The following is a 21,429-nucleotide window of genomic DNA, read 5'->3' on the forward strand; positions in this document are numbered from 1 at the left end:
TCGTTCGATTGAAACTTACGAAAACCCAAAATTTTATTATACATAAAGGTACATTGAGATTAAAGCGAGTGTACGATGAGCGACGGTATCTTTCGTTAGAGGTCAAGGTCAAATGACCTCCATCACACTAAATTAGCGATACCGCCACTCACGAAGTGTATTTGCTAAATGAAAAAGATGGCTCTAAACGAGATGACCAATTTCAGCTAGATGTTCAATATACAAAGCGCTGACGATGAAACCGATAACGAGTAATGTCCACGATTGAAATCCGAGCGGCGCATGAGCGGATCCTGCGGGTGCCGATTGAGCTTCTGTCTTTTTGTTGGAACCGAACATGTCCCTGATACTGTCCCACGAGCCATTATAAGTCGCGCTGACGATCAAGCCAATAAGAATTATTGTCCAAGATTGCGCTCCGCGCAGCGCGTTAGCGGATCCTGTGGGTGCCGACTGAGCTTCTGTCTTTTCGGGGGACACGAACATGTCCCTAATTCGGTCCCACGAGCCGTTATTAGGCAGAGGCCCGATTCCCAGCACGTGACAAAACGTGTTGTAATGATCCACCATCTCGATGGGTCTGCTACGGTATCCCTTCTTGAAGGCTTAGGTAAATTACGGGAGATGGAGAGGTTACCCTAAGCTCAATGAAACTCGCAAACTAAAAACACATTTACCAGGTCCAATGGCGTAGAATATCGCTCTCATATCCCTGGTTGAGTACGGGTCCCATCCATGAGCTCCCAAGTCTATGCTTCCAGTGACGCCAGGTGGAGTTGGTTCAAACGTGTACCTCTATATAACCCGACAAAAAGGCCATTCGTTTCAATTTGGTAGGATAAAATGTAAACAAGTTTAACTAGGTGCTAGACACGGATCTACTAATACGTTCCTACCTGTTTTTTTTACTAGACAACCGATATTAGAAATGACCTTACGAATTAGGCAACCACTAAATTCAATTACAATCGAGTGAGCGATAGAACCTCCACCAAACAGCTCAAAAAAGCCAAAAACCAAACCCACCGATAATATGTAATATCCAATACGAGCCACGATCAAAATGGAAAAGGTGCGATTGTTGTTCTTGATGTGGTACATCTCTGGAATGTTGGACTTATTATAGATATCAACTCCTTGAACTTGAGCTCTCATCAAATCGTTCAAAACCTTTAGAAATAAATAACATTTTACACTTGGTCAGAGGCGGTAGCGATACGAGTTAAGCGAGACTTTGAAGGCCCTTGAAAACTTTAAAAAGACGGGCTTCGGCGTTTTACCTAGGGCTCGGCGTTCGGATAAGAAATTTCCCGTTCATTTCTTTTATACCCACATCCGAATATTATCCGAATGAATAGTCGCGAATAATATCCATAAATAATAATACATCGGGAATGGGAAAAGTTGGAGGACAAATATTTCAACGGAAATGGGATGAAAATTGATATTGTTTCAACTGGAAGAGCGGTAATGGTAATACGCTTGAAGCGCAGATCTCTAGCTCAGACACGCCTCGTCAAAGGCCTTCTGAAACCTAGCTTTACTTTAGAACATACTTTGCTCTCCCTGCCCGGTTTAGGTTCGATCATAACGTGCGCCGTCTGTTGGACGACATAAAGGACATCGGCGGGGTCGAAAGTGTTGGTCAAATTCACCATTTGAAACCTGTCAGTCTGAGCCATACCGTGGTCGGACACAATCACTACGTTCACCTAGAGATAAACCCATTAATACCAAATGACGTTCTATATGTTAAAACCAAGGGTGTAATTTAATAGAAAACAGACCTGATTAGTAAGACGATAAGAGTCGATGTTATCCAATAACTTATTAATGATATCGTCCGCGCTACGAACGGCTTCGATCCGCTCTACAGACTCGACCCCTTTCTTATGTCCTATAAGCGCGAAAATGATTTTAATTAAACCGAAAATTCGCGGAATAGAATGAAAACTCACCCACGTAGTCGACCTTCTCGTAATAGACCATTTCCAATTTGGATTCGTTTCTCTGAAACCGTTTCAACGATTCGACTAAAGCGTCAGTCGTGTCCAGGTCCATGGTCTTCCAAGTACTCGGGCTCTTGTAGGCCGTACAAATACGAGGGATGACGTTATGGTGGGGGATCTGGCAACCGTCCCACCACAAGACAGCCGTGTTCATCCCCTTCTTTTGCGTCGTAATCCAAATGGGTTCCGCTTGGTTCCACCAAAAATCCAACGGTGGCGTATTTTCCATAACGAAACGGGAATTACGGGATTGATCAAACATGTAATTACCCACCATACCGTGACTCTCTGGATAGAGCCCTGAAATTGAGCGGCGTTCGAGTCAGATTAGTGATAAAATATTTAAGAAAATTAGAGCACCCGCGAACGAACCTGTCACGATGGTGTACCAATTGGGATAAGACGAAGATGGAAAAATCGGAGTGACGTATTCGGCCCGGACTCCGAGGCGTTCCAGCCTTTGAAAACCCACGAGCGTATTTTTATCCAAATCCTGATAATCCCACCTGAATCCGTCTACTAGCAAGACGAGCAGCTTTTGATCGACGGCGCTTGTCGTGGACTGAGCGTCGGCGAAGGAGTAAAAAGACAGGATCGAAACAACGAGCCTGAGAAGGAAGCACGTTTCTCGGGAGAAAAGACGAAAATGGAGAACTTGGGGAGCTGACATCCTGAGCAATCGAATCCGGGAGGCGAACTGGAGGGTCGCCAAAAGATGGATTTTTTTGGAGATCGAAATTCGGCGCGGAGAGGAAAGGATAGGAAAGATGAAAAGGGTGGTGTCCGCGCCGCCGGATGTAGCGTGCCATGCCGGAGTTATTTGGAAGAGCGCGCCACAGAGTGACCCGAGTAGGCTCACAATGAGAGGATCCTGGAACACCTCTCCAGTATCCGGCGAAAGTTTCGCTCCCTCCAACCACACTCTTTTGTCATGTCCGAAAATATGTTTCAAATTTATTCTTTTTTTTGTCCAAATAGAAATGATAAAATACCGACCGGTATTGGGGATGGCTGCCTTTTGAAACCCGCTCTCAACTCTATCATCGCGGCTGAATTAAAAACATGTACTCTACGCGTCCATGGCGTACGTGTTTTTAAGTCATTAATTACAGTAATTCGTACGTACATTAAAAAACAACGTATTTTATTCATAAACCTCTCTGAGGTTGTGTACATTGTTAAGGTGCCTAATTTGGTATACTTAAATTAATTTCGAAAGTAATAGATTACTATTAACAACACATTTTTTCATACAACATTTGGTATGCGGTTTTCTTTTTATAGTTTGTTTAATTAATGTCTTTCCGAGTCAAGTAAAAAATTGAAGGCGAAATAATTTCCACTTTAAATCAGAATCAACATTCTAATCTTATATTGGTTAATTTTATTTCGCACTCGTAAACTCGATCTAAGCCTCCTCGCAACATTTTCTTTAAAAAAATACTTTTACCGTTTCGGTGTAACCCCGAATTAGAGTCTGACGCCGAAGAAAAATTACCAGCGGCGATGTAACCTATTTTTAGAGCGCTTGGCTGCGGCGCTCCGTCAATTGTCTTCGGCGGCGTCTTAATTTAGGGTATTTTAATCAACGGCGGCGGCGTTTGCCGGCGTAACCATTTAAAATGAGTTTAAGAATATAAAAAATAAAGAATAATTAACAAAAGGACTAGTAACTATAGTGGGCATTCTTTATTCTAAAGAATTAAGTTACCAGTGCTACTGTTTCCATAGTTTACAACTAAAGTTTGAGACAATTTTTAAAACTATGAACTCATTGGGAAAACCGAACATCTGTTAGAAAGAATACTACTAGTCATTGGCCAACTTCGATTCAAAATAATAGCGGCGCGCCGAAAATTTAAACAAAAACTGGCGCGCCGGCGTGTGAACAGCGGTTTCGGGCTCTGCCACGAATTACTATAATGAGATGATTCTTAAAGGGAATATTACCTCAGGTGTTTGGTGTGGAACAGCAATGTTTGCAGTTCTGACCGCTCTTGCCTTTGGATTTAAAGGGAATATAACCTGCAAGAATGTATTTATTTATACTCAGGGGAGAATGAATATGTCGAGATTATTTTTAGCGTTTCTCCAATTCCACCCGTTGGGGCCCCCGGTATGCTCCTCCGCTGTAATAAAATCAAATAATACTGCAATCTCATTGGTTCTTAAAAATTATGATTTTCGACGCGATTAACGCTGCAGCGAGGACGCAAAAAATAAGACCACCTCCTTCCCCCCCCCCCCCTTAGCGTGACGGCATTAGGGCCTCAACGTGTCCGTCGATAGTCTCGACATATTCATTCTCCCTGAGTAGAAATAAATACATTCTTGTAACCTGCAAATCACTCTTTATCGAAGACCCCTTCAATTTTTCAAATTTCCCTGTACAAACATAACCTGCGGTTATATTAACTTTAAAAATGTTTGGCGCCACTGTACCCTATTTAATGCGAGGGAGGTACTGGTTTGGAATCTTCTTTAAAAGTTATTACGCTATGTTCTAAGTATTGTCGTAATATTTTAGGTCCTTCATAATGTAGGTAAATGGTAAACATTCTTTTTAACGTCCACCCACCTATTTTTAAATATTTTTACCCTAACCTTGAGACAATCATTTTTAGAGGTCATATTCGCGGTTCAGTAAAATGTAGAAATAAACCCGTTTCGAATTTCAAACTCAATACGAAGCAGCAATTTTATCTTTTGGGGAGGAGTTATTTTATGAGAGATATTGCAGTTTATAAAAACAAATGATACTCAAATATGATTTGGTCGTTTCTTGTTAAATGGGTTATAAATATTTATTCTACCAAAAGAAATTAAGTACGAATAGCGGCGTCTGTGGCCTACCCTGTTCGATATAGTTGATTTCTAAGTTAAAGGCCTCGTTTCAGATAATTTCATCCCCCAGTATCGAATTAGCGTTGCCAGTTCCTGAAACTCAAATTATCGTACCAGAGCCAAACAATTATCGATTTCAGAAATAAATTATCGTAGCAGAGCCAAACAATTATCGATTTCAGAAATAAATTATCGTAGCAGAGCCAAACAATTATCGATTTCAGAAATAAATTATCGTAGCAGAGCCAAACAATTATCGATTTCAGAAATAAATTATCGTAGCGGAGCCAAACAATTATCTATTTCAGAAATAAATTATCGTAGCAGAGCCAAACAATTATCGATTTCAGAAATAAATTATCGTAGCAGAGCCAAACAATTATCGATTTCAGAAATAAATTATCGTAGCAGAGCCAAACAATTATCGATTTCAGAAATAAATTATCGTAGCGGAGCCAAACAATTATCGATTTCAGAAATAAATTATCGTAGCAGGGCCAAACAATTATCGATTTCAGAAATATATTATTGTAGCAGAGCCAAACAATTATCAATTTCAGAAATAAATTATCGTAGCAGAACTGCAGAGCTAAACAATTATCGATTTCAGAAATAAATTATCGTAGCAGAGCCAAACAATTATCGATTTCAGAAATAAATTATCGTAGCAGGGCCAAACAATTATCGATTTCAGAAATAAATTATTGTAGCAGAGCCAAACAATTATCAATTTCAGAAATAAATTATCGTAGCAGAGCTGCAGAGCTAAACAATTATCGATTTCAGAAATAAATTATCGTAGCAGAGCCAAACAATTATCGATTTCCGAAATAAATTATCGTAGCAGAGCCAAACAATTATCGATTTCAGAAATAAATTAGCGTACCAGAGCCAAACAATTATCGATTTCCGAAATAAATTATCGTAGCAGAGCCAAACAATTATCGATTTCAGAAATAAATTATCGTAGCAGAGCTGCAGAGCCAAACAATTATCGATTTCAGAAATAAATTATCGTAGCAGAGCTGCAGAGCCAAACAATTATCGATTTCAGAAATAAATTATCGTAGCAGAGCTGCACAGCCAAACAATTATCGATTTCAGAAATAAATTATCGTAGCAGAGCCAAACAATTATCGATTTCAGAAATAAATTATCGTAGCAGAGCCAAACAATTATCGATTTCAGAAATAAATTATCGTAGCAGAGCCAAACAATTATCGATTTCAGAAATAAATTATCGTAGCAGAGCCAAACAATTATCAATTTCAGAAATAAATTATCGAAGCTGAGCCAAACAATTATCGATTTCAGAAATAAATTATCGTAGCAGGGCCAAACAATTATCGATTTCAGAAATAAATTATCGTAGCAGAGCTGCAGAGCTAAACAATTATCGATTTCAGAAATAAATTATCGTAGCAGAGCCAAACAATTATCGATTTCAGAAATAAATTATCGTAGCAGAGCCAAACAATTATCAATTTCAGAAATAAATTATCGAAGCTGAGCCAAACAATTATCGATTTCAGAAATAAATTATCGTAGCAGAGCCAAACAATTATCGATTTCAGAAATAAATTATCGTACCAGAGCCAAACAATTATCGATTTCAGAAATAAATTATCGTAGCAGAGCCAAACAATTATCGATTTCAGAAATAAATTAGCGTACCAGAGCCAAACAATTATCGATTTCAGAAATAAATTATCGTAGCAGAGCCAAACAATTATCGATTTCAGAAATAAATTATCGTAGCAGAGCCAAACAATTATCGATTTCAGAAATAAATTATCGTAGCAGAGCCAAACAATTATCGATTTCATAAATAAATTATCGTAGCAGAGCTGCAGAGCTAAACAATTATCGATTTCAGAAATAAATTATCGTAGCAGAGCCAAATAATTATCGATTTCAGAAATAAATTATCGTAGCAGAGCTGCAGACCTAAAAAATTATCGATTTCAGAAATAAACTAGCGTACCAGAGCCAAATAATTATCGATTTCAGAAATAAATTATCGTAGCAGAGCTGCATAGCTAAACAATTATCGATTTCAGAAATAAATTATCGTAGCAGAGCCTAACAATTATCGATATCAGAAATAAATTATCGTAGCAGAGCCAAACAATTATCAATTTCAGAAATAAATTATCGTAGCAGAGCTGCAGAGCTAAACAATTATCGATTTCAGAAATAAATTATCGTAGCAGAGCCAAACAATTATCGATTTCAGAAATAAATTATCGTAACAGAGCCAAACAATTATCGATTTCAGAAATAAATTATCGTAGCAAAGCCAAACAATTATCGCTTTCAAAAATAAATTATCGTTGCAGAGCCAAACAATTATCGATTTCAGAAATAAATTATCGTAGCAGAGAATAACAATTATCGATTTAAGAAATAAATTATCGTAGCAGAGCCAAACAATTATCGATATCAGAAATAAATTATCGTAGCAGAGCCAAACAATTATCGATTTCAGAAATAAATTATCGTACGCCTGAAATTCTGTGTGAAATACTGACGTTAAACTTGTGAAATAATTTGTTTTAATAGTTACCCGTAAAGGGAATATAACCTGCAAAGCAATCTTTATGGAGAATCCCTTAACTTTTTCAAATTTCCCTGTACAGTGGCGCCAAACATTTTTAAAGCCAAAGGCAACAGCGGCCAGAGCTGCAAACTTTGGTGTTCCACATCAAATACCTGAGGTTATATTTACTTTAAAGTTCGATGGATTGAAAACGTATGTCGCAGTTTTTTTTGAATGATTGTACATTATCGTACGTGCAAGCTGAATTACCAAAAATACTATAATAGAACGCCATTGAAAATATCGTACGTCCCAACGTTTTTGATTCAATATTTACACCCAAAATCTGTTCTCAGTAATTTTATGATTTCCATTTCATATATTAATTTGGCCGAAGCCATGATTTTCTGAATTTTTTTACTGATTACCAAAAATTACAAAAATATCTAGTGTTGATAATTTTTCGGAAAATTAAAAGGCGGAAAAATTTCCAGAAAATTTTACGCAAATCGGAAAAATAAAAAATTGAAACATAAATTAAACAAAACGTACGACCTTCAGAATACGCACAATCCTTCTAATGTGTTAAGTTTGTTTGAGCAATTCACAGCAACCTGCAACGCCGGTATCACAACCAAAATATATCTACGGTCACACATATATACATATTTACAGTTATTTGTTACTTCTAGTCATACTTTGAAAGCATCGAACATTCCTTCGATCCCTGTCACTCTTATTTTTTACTTCTGATCACACTTATTAGTAACTTCTGATCACACTCATTAGAAACTTCTGATCACACTTATTTGTTACTCCTGATCACACTTATTTGTTACTCCTGATCACACTTATTTGTTACTCCTGATCACACTTATTAGTTACGTTGAGTGTCACACTTATTAGTTACGTTGAGTGTCACAATTATTAGTTACGTTGAATGTCACACTTATTAGTTACGTTGAGTGTCACACTTATTAGTTACGTTGAGTGTCACACTTATTAGTTACGTTGAGTGTCACACTTATTAGTTACGTTGAGTGTCACACTTATTAGTTACGTTGAGTGTCACACTTATTAGTTACGTTGAGTGTCACACTTATTAGTTACGTTGAGTGTCACTCTTATTAGTTACGTTGAGTGTCACAGTTATTAGTTAAGTTGAGTGTCACACTTATTAGTTACGTTGAGTGTCACACTTATTAGTTACGTTGAGTGTCACAGTTATTAGTTACGTTGAGTGTCACACTTATTAGTTACGTTGAGTGTCACACTTATTAGTTACGTTGAGTGTCACACTTATTAGTTACGTTGAGTGTCACACTTATTAGTTACGTTGAGTGTTACACTTATTAGTTACGTTGAGTGTCACACTTATTAGTTACGTTGAGTGTCACACTTATTAGTTACGTTGAGTGTCACACTTATTAGTTACGTTGAGTGTCACACTTATTAGTTACGTTGAGTGTCACACTTATTACTTCTGGTCATACTACGACGAAGACTAGTTCGATCAGTGTCATACTTAATTGTTACGTCACACTTATTTGTTACTTCAGGTCATATTAGAACGGCCTTGGAAAATGCCAGAGATAAATTCGCGTATAGTCTCTATAACCACGCGTAATTCCAATGTTGGAAGTTGAGGTGGGTACGTATACGCTATCCAAAAAAACTTACTTAGAATTAAAGTTAAGCAACGTAATTGCAATTCTAGGTTATATGGAAACCTCAGCTATTCAAAAATATAACTTTCGTGAAAATCAGACTTAAATTAAGGAACGTTATGTCGACTTTAAGGCGGAAATATAAAACCACGAAAATTGGGGTCCCGTAAATTACCCTGAAAACTGTACTTAAATTTAATATTTACTGATATAACCGAAGTTGTAGTTCAACTGAATCCTAAGCTATCCAATAATAATTTTTTAATGTTATCGGGCTTAATTTTAAATAAAATATCTACCACATAAAGCGAAACCACCGAAAATAGTAAATTGGGCAAATGCCCAAATTCTACGGCTCCGATTTGAAAACTTTATGAAAGGCTATCAATGGCGATGCATGTACACTCGAACGAAATATCATTGACTTTTCTAACCCTAACCGTTGAAGAGATATGCGCGACACGGTGGCATCGGCATCGGCTACACTGTACGTGAGACTAATACACACAAATCCTTAGGTTTGTGTGTAAAAAGGCCTCGGTCATTTTCTGGAAAATTTCCGACTTACAACACTAAAAATGTCCTTTGATTTTTAATATACACTGAAGATTTCCTGATTGTAATGGATTTTTCTGATTATTTTAGATTTTCCAAGGCTATTATCGATTATTTTTAATTTCGCGGTATTGTTAAGGTTTCAAAATCTTTTTGGAAATTTTACTTATCGTAAAACCATCTTTAACCACTAGAGCTACACGCGATTTACCATTTTTCCTTATAGACTGAAACCCTGCGACGTCACCATTGTAATTTGCCTATTGATAAAAATCGGTAACTGTCATGGCGGTCACAATTAACACTACAGCTGTGACGGTACAAGTTTTTAAAATCGTATCAGACGACAACATTCTATAGAGTGCCAGCAGCTTGAAACGCTGCGACGTCACCAATGTTAAACGTCTATTGAGAAAAAACGCGAGTTTTCATGACAACCATTACGGAAGCTACGGCTGTGACGTCACTAACTTTTAAAAACGCATCAACTGCTAACACTCTATAGAGAAAAAAGAAAAATGGTAAAAAACGTAAAGTAAAAACAATATATCGATGTGGTTCCATATCAAGTTTTAAGTAGCACTGTGACCCGAGGTACACGCGATTTACCATTTTTTATTTCTAAAGTTGCAAAGATGCGGTGCAACTTAGAATATAAGTTTTAAAAACATTAGTAAACGAAAATGCGCGCGTCCTCGGCAACAAGCGGGTTTTTTGCTTATAAAGTTTTATCCAGTAGATTTTTTTGAAAATAAAAATTAGGTAGTCGAGAGTATAGTTCAATGCGCGTGTATACCAATTCCAAACAATTTATCACCATGCGCTCTCACTATTAGAAAAGGGCGGTAAAGTTGATTAAAATAAAAGTGGTCTTACCCAACTTGTTAAAATGTTGCTCTTACGTCACAAGACACAGCGTTATTAGTATTTTCTTCGCACGAGCGATTTTCACGCGCTCAGAAAATAACCTACGTTTCCTCGCGACTATAGCACGCGCTCGTAGCCTTGTAAAAGTGAGAAACTCTGACGTAAGAGCCTATTTAAACAAGAAGGCCACGTTACTTTATACATCAATTCTATTGGCTCTTTGAATCACATGTCCTCGAGTACCTTTTAGTTTAAGAAAAGGGCGCGAATTTAAAGCAATTCTATTGGCTCTTTTAGTTAGTTCTCGAGCTCATTTAAAAACATGTAAATGAAAGCTAGAATATGTTAGTTTATATCTAGGAGCAACAAACACAAGGAGAACGCAGCTAGCCTTTAAACACGCTAACGAAGGGTTGTGTACGAATTTCATTGGACGAGCGTCACGAGCCTTTACACTGAACGTTTTACGGGCGGGGGGGGGGGAAGACCATTTCCGAATTTTCCCCTTCCGACGGCAGCAGGCGCTAAAGCGTCTAGCCAATAAAAACTGTACACAAGAAAATCCACGACTTTTGACGGGTTGCGTTCTCCTTATGTTTGTTGCTCCTAGCTGCCAAGTTGAAATTGTCCCGTTCATTCCCCCGTAAAACACAGAACGAAAAATATGAGAACTGACATCGGTGGGTGTTAGAGACGGAGAAACTGACGCTTTGGAACACTTGTATTTTTTGGAAAACAACAAACATGTCGCATGACAGACCAGATGCGACACCTTTACACGCAATACTTTTAATCAAAAGGAGTAGAAAAAAAACCACAGGAGTGTCAGCTAGGAGTATGAATGTTCCAGGAGTATTATATTACTAGGTGTCAGCTTTATGGGGCGCCAAACCGGTAAAAACTAAATAACATTTCTAGAAATATTTTAACATTTCTTGAAATATTTTAACATTTCTTGAAATATTTTAACATTTCTAGAAATATTTTAACATTTCTAGAAATATTTTAACATTTCTAAAATATTTTAACATTTCTAGAAATATTTTAACATTTCTAGAAATATTTTAAAATTTCTAGAAATATTTTAACATTTCTAGAAATATTTTAACATTTCTAGAAATATTTTAACATTTCTGGAAATATTTTAACATTTCTAGAAATATTTTAACATTTCTAGAAATATTTTAACATTTCTAGAAATATTTTAACATTTCTAGAAATATTTTAACATTTCTAGAAATATTTTAACATTTCTAGAAATATTTTAACATTTCTAGAAATATTTTCACATTTCTAGAAATATTTTAACATTTCTAGAAATATTTTAAAATTTCTAGAAATATTTTAACATTTCTAGAAATATTTTAACATTTCTAGAAATATTTTAACATTTCTAGAAATATTTTTACATTTCTAGAAATATTTTAACATTTCTAGAAATATTTTTACATTTCTAGAAATATTTTTACATTTCTAGAAATATTTTAACATTTCTAGAAATATTTTAACATTTCTAGAAATATTTTAACATTTCTAGAAATATTTTAACATTTCTAGAAATATTTTAACATTTCTAGAAATATTTTTACATTTCTAGAAATATTTTAACATTTCTAGAAATATTTTAACATTTCTAGAAATATTTTAACATTTCTAGAAATATTTTTACATTTCTAGAAATATTTTAACATTTCTAGAAATATTTTAACATTTCTAGAAATATTTTAACATTTCTAGAAATATTTTAACATTTCTAGAAATATTTTAACATTTCTAGAAATATTTTAACATTTCTAGAAATATTTTAACATTTCTAGAAATATTTTAACATTTCTAGAAATATTTTAACATTTCTAGAAATATTTTAACATTTCTAGAAATATTTTAACATTTCTAGAAATATTTTAACATTTCTAGAAATATTTTAACATTTCTAGAAATATTTTAACATTTCTAGAAATATTTTAACATTTCTGGAAATATTTTAACATTTCTAGAAATATTTTAACATTTCTAGAAATATTTTAACATTTCTAGAAATATTTTAACATTTCTGGAAATATTTTAACATTTCTAGAAATATTTTAACATTTCTAGAAATATTTTAACATTTCTAGAAATATTTTAACATTTCTAGAAATATTTTAACATTTCTAGAAATATTTTAACATTTCTAGAAATATTTTAACATTTCTAGAAATATTTTAACATTTCTAGAAATATTTTAACATTTCTGGAAATATTTTAACATTTCTAGAAATATTTTAACATTTCTAGAAATATTTTAACATTTCTAGAAACATTTTTACATTTCTAGAAATATTTTAACATTTCTAGAAACATTTTTACATTTCTAGAAATATTTTAACATTTCTAGAAATATTTTAACATTTCTAGAAATATTTTAACATTTCTAGAAATATTTTAACATTTCTAGAAATATTTTAACATTTCTAGAAATATTTTAACATTTCTAGAAATATTTTTACATTTCTAGAAATATTTTAACATTTCTAGAAATATTTTAACATTTCTAGAAATATTTTAACATTTCTAGAAATATTTTAACATTTCTAGAAATATTTTAACATTTCTAGAAATATTTTAACATTTCTGGAAATATTTTAACATTTCTAGAAATATTTTAACATTTCTAGAAATATTTTAACATTTCTAGAAATATTTTAACATTTCTAGAAATATTTTAACATTTCTAGAAATATTTTAACATTTCTAGAAATATTTTAACATTTCTAGAAATATTTTAACATTTCTAGAAATATTTTAACATTTCTAGAAATATTTTAACATTTCTGGAAATATTTTAACATTTCTAGAAATATTTTAACATTTCTAGAAATATTTTTACATTTCTAGAAATATTTTAACATTTCTAGAAATATTTTAACATTTCTAGAAATATTTTAACATTTCTAGAAATATTTTAACATTTCTAGAAATATTTTTACATTTCTAGAAATATTTTAACATTTCTAGAAATATTTTTACATTTCTAGAAATATTTTAACATTTCTAGAAATATTTTAACATTTCTAGAAATATTTTAACATTTCTAGAAATATTTTAACATTTCTAGAAATATTTTTACATTTCTAGAAATATTTTAACATTTCTAGAAATATTTTAACATTTCTGGAAATATTTTAACATTTCTAGAAATATTTTAACATTTCTAGAAATATTTTAACATTTCTAGAAATATTTTAACATTTCTAGAAATATTTTAACATTTCTAGAAATATTTTAACATTTCTAGAAATATTTTAACATTTCTAGAAATATTTTAACATTTCTAGAAATATTTTAACATTTCTAGAAATATTTTAACATTTCTAGAAATATTTTAACATTTCTAGAAATATTTTTACATTTCTAGAAATATTTTAACATTTCTAGAAATATTTTAACATTTCTAGAAATATTTTAACATTTCTAGAAATATTTTAACATTTCTAGAAATATTTTAACATTTCTAGAAATATTTTAACATTTCTAGAAATATTTTAACATTTCTAGAAATATTTTAACATTTCTAGAAATATTTTAACATTTCTAGAAATATTTTAACATTTCTAGAAATATTTTAACATTTCTAGAAATATTTTAACATTTCTAGAAATATTTTAACATTTCTGGAAATATTTTAACATTTCTAGAAATATTTTAACATTTCTAGAAATATTTTTACATTTCTAGAAATATTTTAACATTTCTAGAAATATTTTAACATTTCTAGAAATATTTTAACATTTCTAGAAATATTTTAACATTTCTAGAAATATTTTAACATTTCTAGAAATATTTTAACATTTCTAGAAATATTTTTACATTTCTAGAAATATTTTAACATTTCTAGAAATATTTTAACATTTCTAGAAATATTTTAACATTTCTAGAAATATTTTAACATTTCTAGAAATATTTTAACATTTCTAGAAATATTTTAACATTTCTAGAAATATTTTAACATTTCTGGAAATATTTTAACATTTCTAGAAATATTTTAACATTTCTAGAAATATTTTAACATTTCTAGAAATATTTTAACATTTCTAGAAATATTTTAACATTTCTAGAAATATTTTAACATTTCTAGAAATATTTTAACATTTCTAGAAATATTTTAACATTTCTAGAAATATTTTAACATTTCTAGAAATATTTTAACATTTCTAGAAATATTTTAACATTTCTAGAAATATTTTAACATTTCTAGAAATATTTTAACATTTCTAGAAATATTTTAACATTTCTAGAAATATTTTAACATTTCTAGAAATATTTTAACATTTCTAGAAATATTTTAACATTTCTAGAAATATTTTAACATTTCTAGAAATATTTTAACATTTCTGGAAATATTTTAACATTTCTAGAAATATTTTAACATTTCTAGAAATATTTTAACATTTCTAGAAATATTTTAACATTTCTAGAAATATTTTAACATTTCTAGAAATATTTTAACATTTCTAGAAATATTTTAACATTTCTGGAAATATTTTCACATTTCTAGAAATATTTTAACATTTCTAGAAATATTTTAACATTTCTAGAAATATTTTTACATTTCTAGAAATATTTTCACATTTCTAGAAATATTTTAACATTTCTAGAAATATTTTAACATTTCTAGAAATATTTTAACATTTCTAGAAATATTTTAACATTTCTGGAAATATTTTAACATTTCTAGAAATATTTTAACATTTCTAGAAATATTTTTACATTTCTAGAAATATTTTTACATTTCTAGAAATATTTTCACATTTCTAGAAATATTTTAACATTTCTAGAAATATTTTAACATTTCTAGAAATATTTTAACATTTCTAGAAATATTTTAACATTTCTAGAAATATTTTAACATTTCTAGAAATATTTTAACATTTCTAGAAATATTTTAACATTTCTAGAAATATTTTAACATTTCTAGAAATATTTTAACATTTCTGGAAATATTTTAACATTTCTAGAAATATTTTAACATTTCTAGAAATATTTTAACATTTCTAGAAATATTTTAACATTTCTAGAAATATTTTAACATTTCTAGAAATATTTTAACATTTCTAGAAATATTTTAACATTTCTAGAAATATTTTAACATTTCTAGAAATATTTTAACATTTCTAGAAATATTTTAACATTTCTAGAAATATTTTAACATTTCTAGAAATATTTTAACATTTCTAGAAATATTTTAATATTTCTAGAAATATTTTAACATTTCTAGAAATATTTTAACATTTCTAGAAATATTTTAACATTTCTAGAAATATTTTAACATTTCTAGAAATATTTTAACATTTCTAGAAATATTTTAACATTTCTAGAAATATTTTAACATTTCTAGAAATATTTTAACATTTCTAGAAATATTTTAACATTTCTAGAAATATTTTAACATTTCTAGAAATATTTTAACATTTCTAGAAATATTTTAACATTTCTAGAAATATTTTAACATTTCTAGAAATATTTTAACATTTCTAGAAATATTTTAACATTTCTAGAAATATTTTAACATTTCTAGAAATATTTTAACATTTCTAGAAATATTTTAACATTTCTAGAAATATTTTAACATTTCTAGAAATATTTTAACATTTCTAGAAATATTTTAACATTTCTAGAAATATTTTAACATTTCTAGAAATATTTTAACATTTCTAGAAATATTTTAACATTTCTAGAAATATTTTAACATTTCTAGAAATATTTTAACATTTCTAGAAATATTTTAACATTTCTAGAAATATTTTAACATTTCTAGAAATATTTTAACATTTCTAGAAATATTTTAACATTTCTAGAAATATTTTAACATTTCTGGAAATATTTTAACATTTCTAGAAATATTTTAACATTTCTAGAAATATTTTAACATTTCTAGAAATATTTTAACATTTCTAGAAATATTTTAACATTTCTAGAAATATTTTAACATTTCTAGAAATATTTTAACATTTCTAGAAATATTTTAACATTTCTAGAAATATTTTAACATTTCTAGAAATATTTTAACATTTCTAGAAATATTTTAACATTTCTAGAAATATTTTAACATTTCTAGAAATATTTTAACATTTCTAGAAATATTTTAACATTTCTAGAAATATTTTAACATTTCTAGAAATATTTTAACATTTCTAGAAATATTTTAACATTTCTAGAAATATTTTAACATTTCTAGAAATATTTTAACATTTCTAGAAATATTTTAACATTTCTAGAAATATTTTAACATTTCTAGAAATATTTTAACATTTCTAGAAATATTTTAACATTTCTAGAAATATTTTAACATTTCTAGAAATATTTTAACATTTCTAGAAATATTTTAACATTTCTAGAAATATTTTAACATTTCTAGAAATATTTTAACATTTCTAGAAATATTTTAACATTTCTAGAAATATTTTAACATTTCTAGAAATATTTTAACATTTCTAGAAATATTTTAACATTTCTAGAAATATTTTAACATTTCTAGAAATATTTTAACATTTCTAGAAATATTTTAACATTTCTAGAAATATTTTAACATTTCTAGAAATATTTTAACATTTCTAGAAATATTTTAACATTTCTAGAAATATTTTAACATTTCTAGAAATATTTTAACATTTCTGGAAATATTTTAACATTTCTAGAAATATTTTAACATTTCTAGAAATATTTTAACATTTCTGGAAATATTTTAACATTTCTAGAAATATTTTAAAATTTCTAGAAATATTTTAACATTTCTAGAAATATTTTAACATTTCTAGAAATATTTTAACATTTCTAGAAATATTTTAACATTTCTAGAAATATTTTAACATTTCTGGAAATATTTTAACATTTCTAGAAATATTTTAACATTTCTGGAAATATTTTAACATTTCTAGAAATATTTTAACATTTCTAGAAATATTTTAACATTTCTAGAAATATTTTAACATTTCTAGAAATATTTTAACATTTCTAGAAATATTTTAACATTTCTTTAAATATTTTAACATTTCTAGAAATATTTTAACATTTCTAGAAATATTTTAACATTTCTAGAAATATTTTAACATTTCTAGAAATATTTTAACATTTCTAGAAATATTTTAACATTTCTAGAAATATTTTAACATTTCTAGAAATATTTTAACATTTCTAGAAATATTTTTACATTTCTAGAAATATTTTTACATTTCTAGAAATATTTTAACATTTCTAGAAATATTTTAACATTTCTAGAAATATTTTAACATTTCTAGAAATATTTTAACATTTCTAGAAATATTTTAACATTTCTAGAAATATTTTAACATTTCTTTAAATATTTTAACATTTCTAGAAATATTTTAACATTTCTAGAAATATTTTTACATTTCTAGAAATATTTTAACATTTCTAGAAATATTTTAACATTTCTAGAAATATTTTAACATTTCTAGAAATATTTTAACATTTCTAGAAATATTTTAACATTTCTAGAAATATTTTTACATTTCTAGAAATATTTTTACATTTCTAGAAATATTTTAACATTTCTAGAAATATTTTAACATTTCTAGAAATATTTTAACATTTCTAGAAATATTTTAACATTTCTAGAAATATTTTAACATTTCTAGAAATATTTTAACATTTCTAGAAATATTTTAACATTTCTGGAAATATTTTAACATTTCTAGAAATATTTTAACATTTCTAGAAATATTTTAACATTTCTAGAAATATTTTAACATTTCTAGAAATATTTTAACATTTCTGGAAATATTTTAACATTTCTAGAAATATTTTAACATTTCTGGAAATATTTTAACATTTCTAGAAATATTTTAACATTTCTAGAAATATTTTAACATTTCTAGAAATATTTTTACATTTCTAGAAATATTTTCACATTTCTAGAAATATTTTAACATTTCTAGAAATATTTTAACATTTCTAGAAATATTTTAACATTTCTGGAAATATTTTAACATTTCTAGAAATATTTTAACATTTCTAGAAATATTTTAACATTTCTAGAAATATTTTTACATTTCTAGAAATATTTTCACATTTCTAGAAATATTTTAACATTTCTAGAAATATTTTAACATTTCTAGAAATATTTTAACATTTCTAGAAATATTTTAACATTTCTAGAAATATTTTAACATTTCTAGAAATATTTTAACATTTCTAGAAATATTTTAACATTTCTAGAAATATTTTAACATTTCTGGAAATATTTTAACATTTCTAGAAATATTTTAACATTTCTAGAAATATTTTAACATTTCTAGAAATATTTTAACATTTCTAGAAATATTTTAACATTTCTAGAAATATTTTAACATTTCTAGAAATATTTTAACATTTCTAGAAATATTTTAACATTTCTAGAAATATTTTAACATTTCTAGAAATATTTTAACATTTCTAGAAATATTTTAACATTTCTAGAAATATTTTAACATTTCTAGAAATATTTTAACATTTCTAGAAATATTTTAACATTTCTAGAAATATTTTAACATTTCTAGAAATATTTTAACATTTCTAGAAATATTTTAACATTTCTAGAAATATTTTAACATTTCTAGAAATATTTTAACATTTCTAGAAATATTTTAACATTTCTAGAAATATTTTAACATTTCTAGAAATATTTTAACATTTCTAGAAATATTTTAACATTTCTAGAAATATTTTAACATTTCTAGAAATATTTTAACATTTCTAGAAATATTTTAACATTTCTAGAAATATTTTAACATTTCTAGAAATATTTTAACATTTCTAGAAATATTTTAACATTTCTAGAAATATTTTAACATTTCTAGAAATATTTTAACATTTCTAGAAATATTTTAACATTTCTAGAAATATTTTTAATCTCTAGGAATATTTTACGGACATAGAATATTTTTCGGCAAAACGCGAGAGAGAAAGCAGCACTTGTAGTTTCCAATTGAACGCGTCGTAGAGTTGAGTGTGAACACTGTAATGGCGAACTCTGATGACACTTGTACCGTTGATGATGGTACTTGTACCGTTGATGATGGTACTTGTACCGTTGATGATGGTACTTGTACCGTTGATGATGGTACTTGTACCGTTGATGATGGTACTTGTACCGTTGATGATGGTACTTGTACCGTTGATGATGGTACTTGTACCGTTGATGATGGTACTTGTACCGTTGATGATGGTACTTGTACCGTTGATGATGGTACTTGTACCGTTGATGATGGTACTTGTACCGTTGATGATGGTACTTGTACCGTTGATGATGGTACTTGTACCGTTGATGATGGTACTTGTACCGTTGCTGATGGTACTTGTACCGTTGCTGATGGTACTTGTACCGTTGATGATGGTACTTGTACCGTTGATGATGGTACTTGTACCGTTGATGATGGTACTTGTACCGTTGATGATGGTACTTGTACCGTTGATGATGGTACTTGTACCGTTGATGATATGATAGTTTTTTTTATAATGAACTCTTTATTATGACTTCTGAGGAATACATATGGTGAAATGTAATAAAAATTCAGTTGACAAACAAAATTTGCAAAGTTAGTGCAAACTGGCAGACGATCGAAAAAACGGCTCATGTTATGAGTAAACAAATGGTAAAATGAAGAGAAAAATCACCTAACGCGTAAGGGGTCGCCGTCCTTATCACGAAGGTGTTACATTTTGCGACATTTAGAACGAAAGTGGTGAGGATAACAAATATATATAGACTATTTACAATGATATGATAGTACTTGTACCGTTGATGATGGTACTTGTACCGTTGATGATATGATAGTACTTGTACCGTTGATAATGGTACTTGCACCGTTGATAATCGTACTTGTACCGTTGATGACGGTACTTGTACCGTTGATGATGGTACTTGTACCGTTGATGATGGTACTTGTACCGTTGATGATGGTACTTGTACCGTTGATGATGGTACTTGTACCGTTGATGATGGTACTTGTACCGTTGATGATGGTACTTGTACCGTTGATGATGGTACTTGTACCGTTGATGATGGTACTTGTACCGTTGATGATGGTACTTGTACCGTTGATGATGGTACTTGTACCGTTGATGATGGTACTTGTACCGTTGATGATGGTACTTGTACCGTTGCTGATGGTACTTGTACCGTTGCTGATGGTACTTGTACCGTTGATGATGGTACTTGTACCGTTGATGATGGTACTTGTACCGTTGATGATGGTACTTGTACCGTTGATGATGGTACTTGTACCGTTGATGATGGTACTTGTACCGTTGATGATGGTACTTGTACCGTTGATGATATGATAGTTTTTTTTTATAATGAACTCTTTATTATGACTTCTGAGGAATACATATGGTGAAATGTAATAAAAATTCAGTTGACAAACAAAATTTGCAAAGTTAGTGCAAACTGGCAGACGATCGAAAAAACGGCTCATGTTATGAGTAAACAAATGGTAAAATGAAGAGAAAAATCACCTAACGCGTAAGGGGTCGCCGTCCTTATCACGAAGGTGTTACATTTTGCGACATTTATAACGAAAGTGGTGAGGATAACAAATATATATAGACTATTTACAATGATATGATAGTACTTGTACCGTTGATGATGGTACTTGTACCGTTGATGATATGATAGTACTTGTACCGTTGATAATGGTACTTGCACCGTTGATAATCGTACTTGTACCGTTGATGACGGTACTTGTACCGTTGATGATGGTACTTGTACCGTTGATGATGGTACTTGTACCGTTGATGATGGTACTTGTACCGTTGATGATGGTACTTGTACCGTTGATGATGGTACTTGTTCGGTTGTACACATCGTAATTTTGTATAGTACATGTACCTATATTCGTTTTCAAATGTTTATATAGCGCACGCGCGCGTGAAAGTGAGTTTTTGGTTGCTGTTAAAAAAGGTGTTATTT

General features: G+C 29.5%; 1 protein-coding gene across 1 annotated transcript; it reads right to left on the reverse strand.

The window, feature by feature from the left end:
- Positions 1 to 8: 8 nt before the first annotated feature.
- On the reverse strand, positions 9 to 3,032 carry LOC149923064 (glycerophosphocholine cholinephosphodiesterase ENPP6-like). Its single transcript, XM_090162831.1, has 8 exons — positions 3,006 to 3,032; positions 2,382 to 2,932; positions 1,959 to 2,309; positions 1,788 to 1,897; positions 1,557 to 1,712; positions 1,027 to 1,170; positions 678 to 795; positions 9 to 605 (listed from the first exon to the last, which is right to left on the reverse strand). Exons 2-8 carry the CDS (start codon positions 2,677 to 2,679, stop codon positions 184 to 186), a joined length of 1,599 nt encoding a protein of 532 aa, XP_090018957.1. The 5' UTR covers positions 2,680 to 2,932; positions 3,006 to 3,032; the 3' UTR covers positions 9 to 183.
- Between the last annotated feature and the right edge of the window lie 18,397 nt (positions 3,033 to 21,429).

Source organism: Leiobunum rupestre, chromosome 11 (genome assembly GCF_980474605.1).
Source record: "Leiobunum rupestre chromosome 11, qqLeiRupe1.1.hap1, whole genome shotgun sequence".
Lineage (NCBI taxonomy): Eukaryota > Metazoa > Arthropoda > Arachnida > Opiliones > Sclerosomatidae > Leiobunum > Leiobunum rupestre.

Coding starts and splice junctions, on each gene's coding strand:
- LOC149923064 (XM_090162831.1), bottom strand. CDS start 2,679: ATGTCAGCTCCCCAAGTTCTCCATTTTCGTCTTTTCTCCCGAGAAACG. Junction 1,898..1,958: donor CGAGAAGGTCGACTACGTGG/GTGAGTTTTCAT, acceptor TCGCGCTTATAG/GACATAAGAAAGGGGTCGAG. Junction 606..677: donor ATTCTACGCCATTGGACCTG/GTAAATGTGTTT, acceptor AATTTACCTAAG/CCTTCAAGAAGGGATACCGT.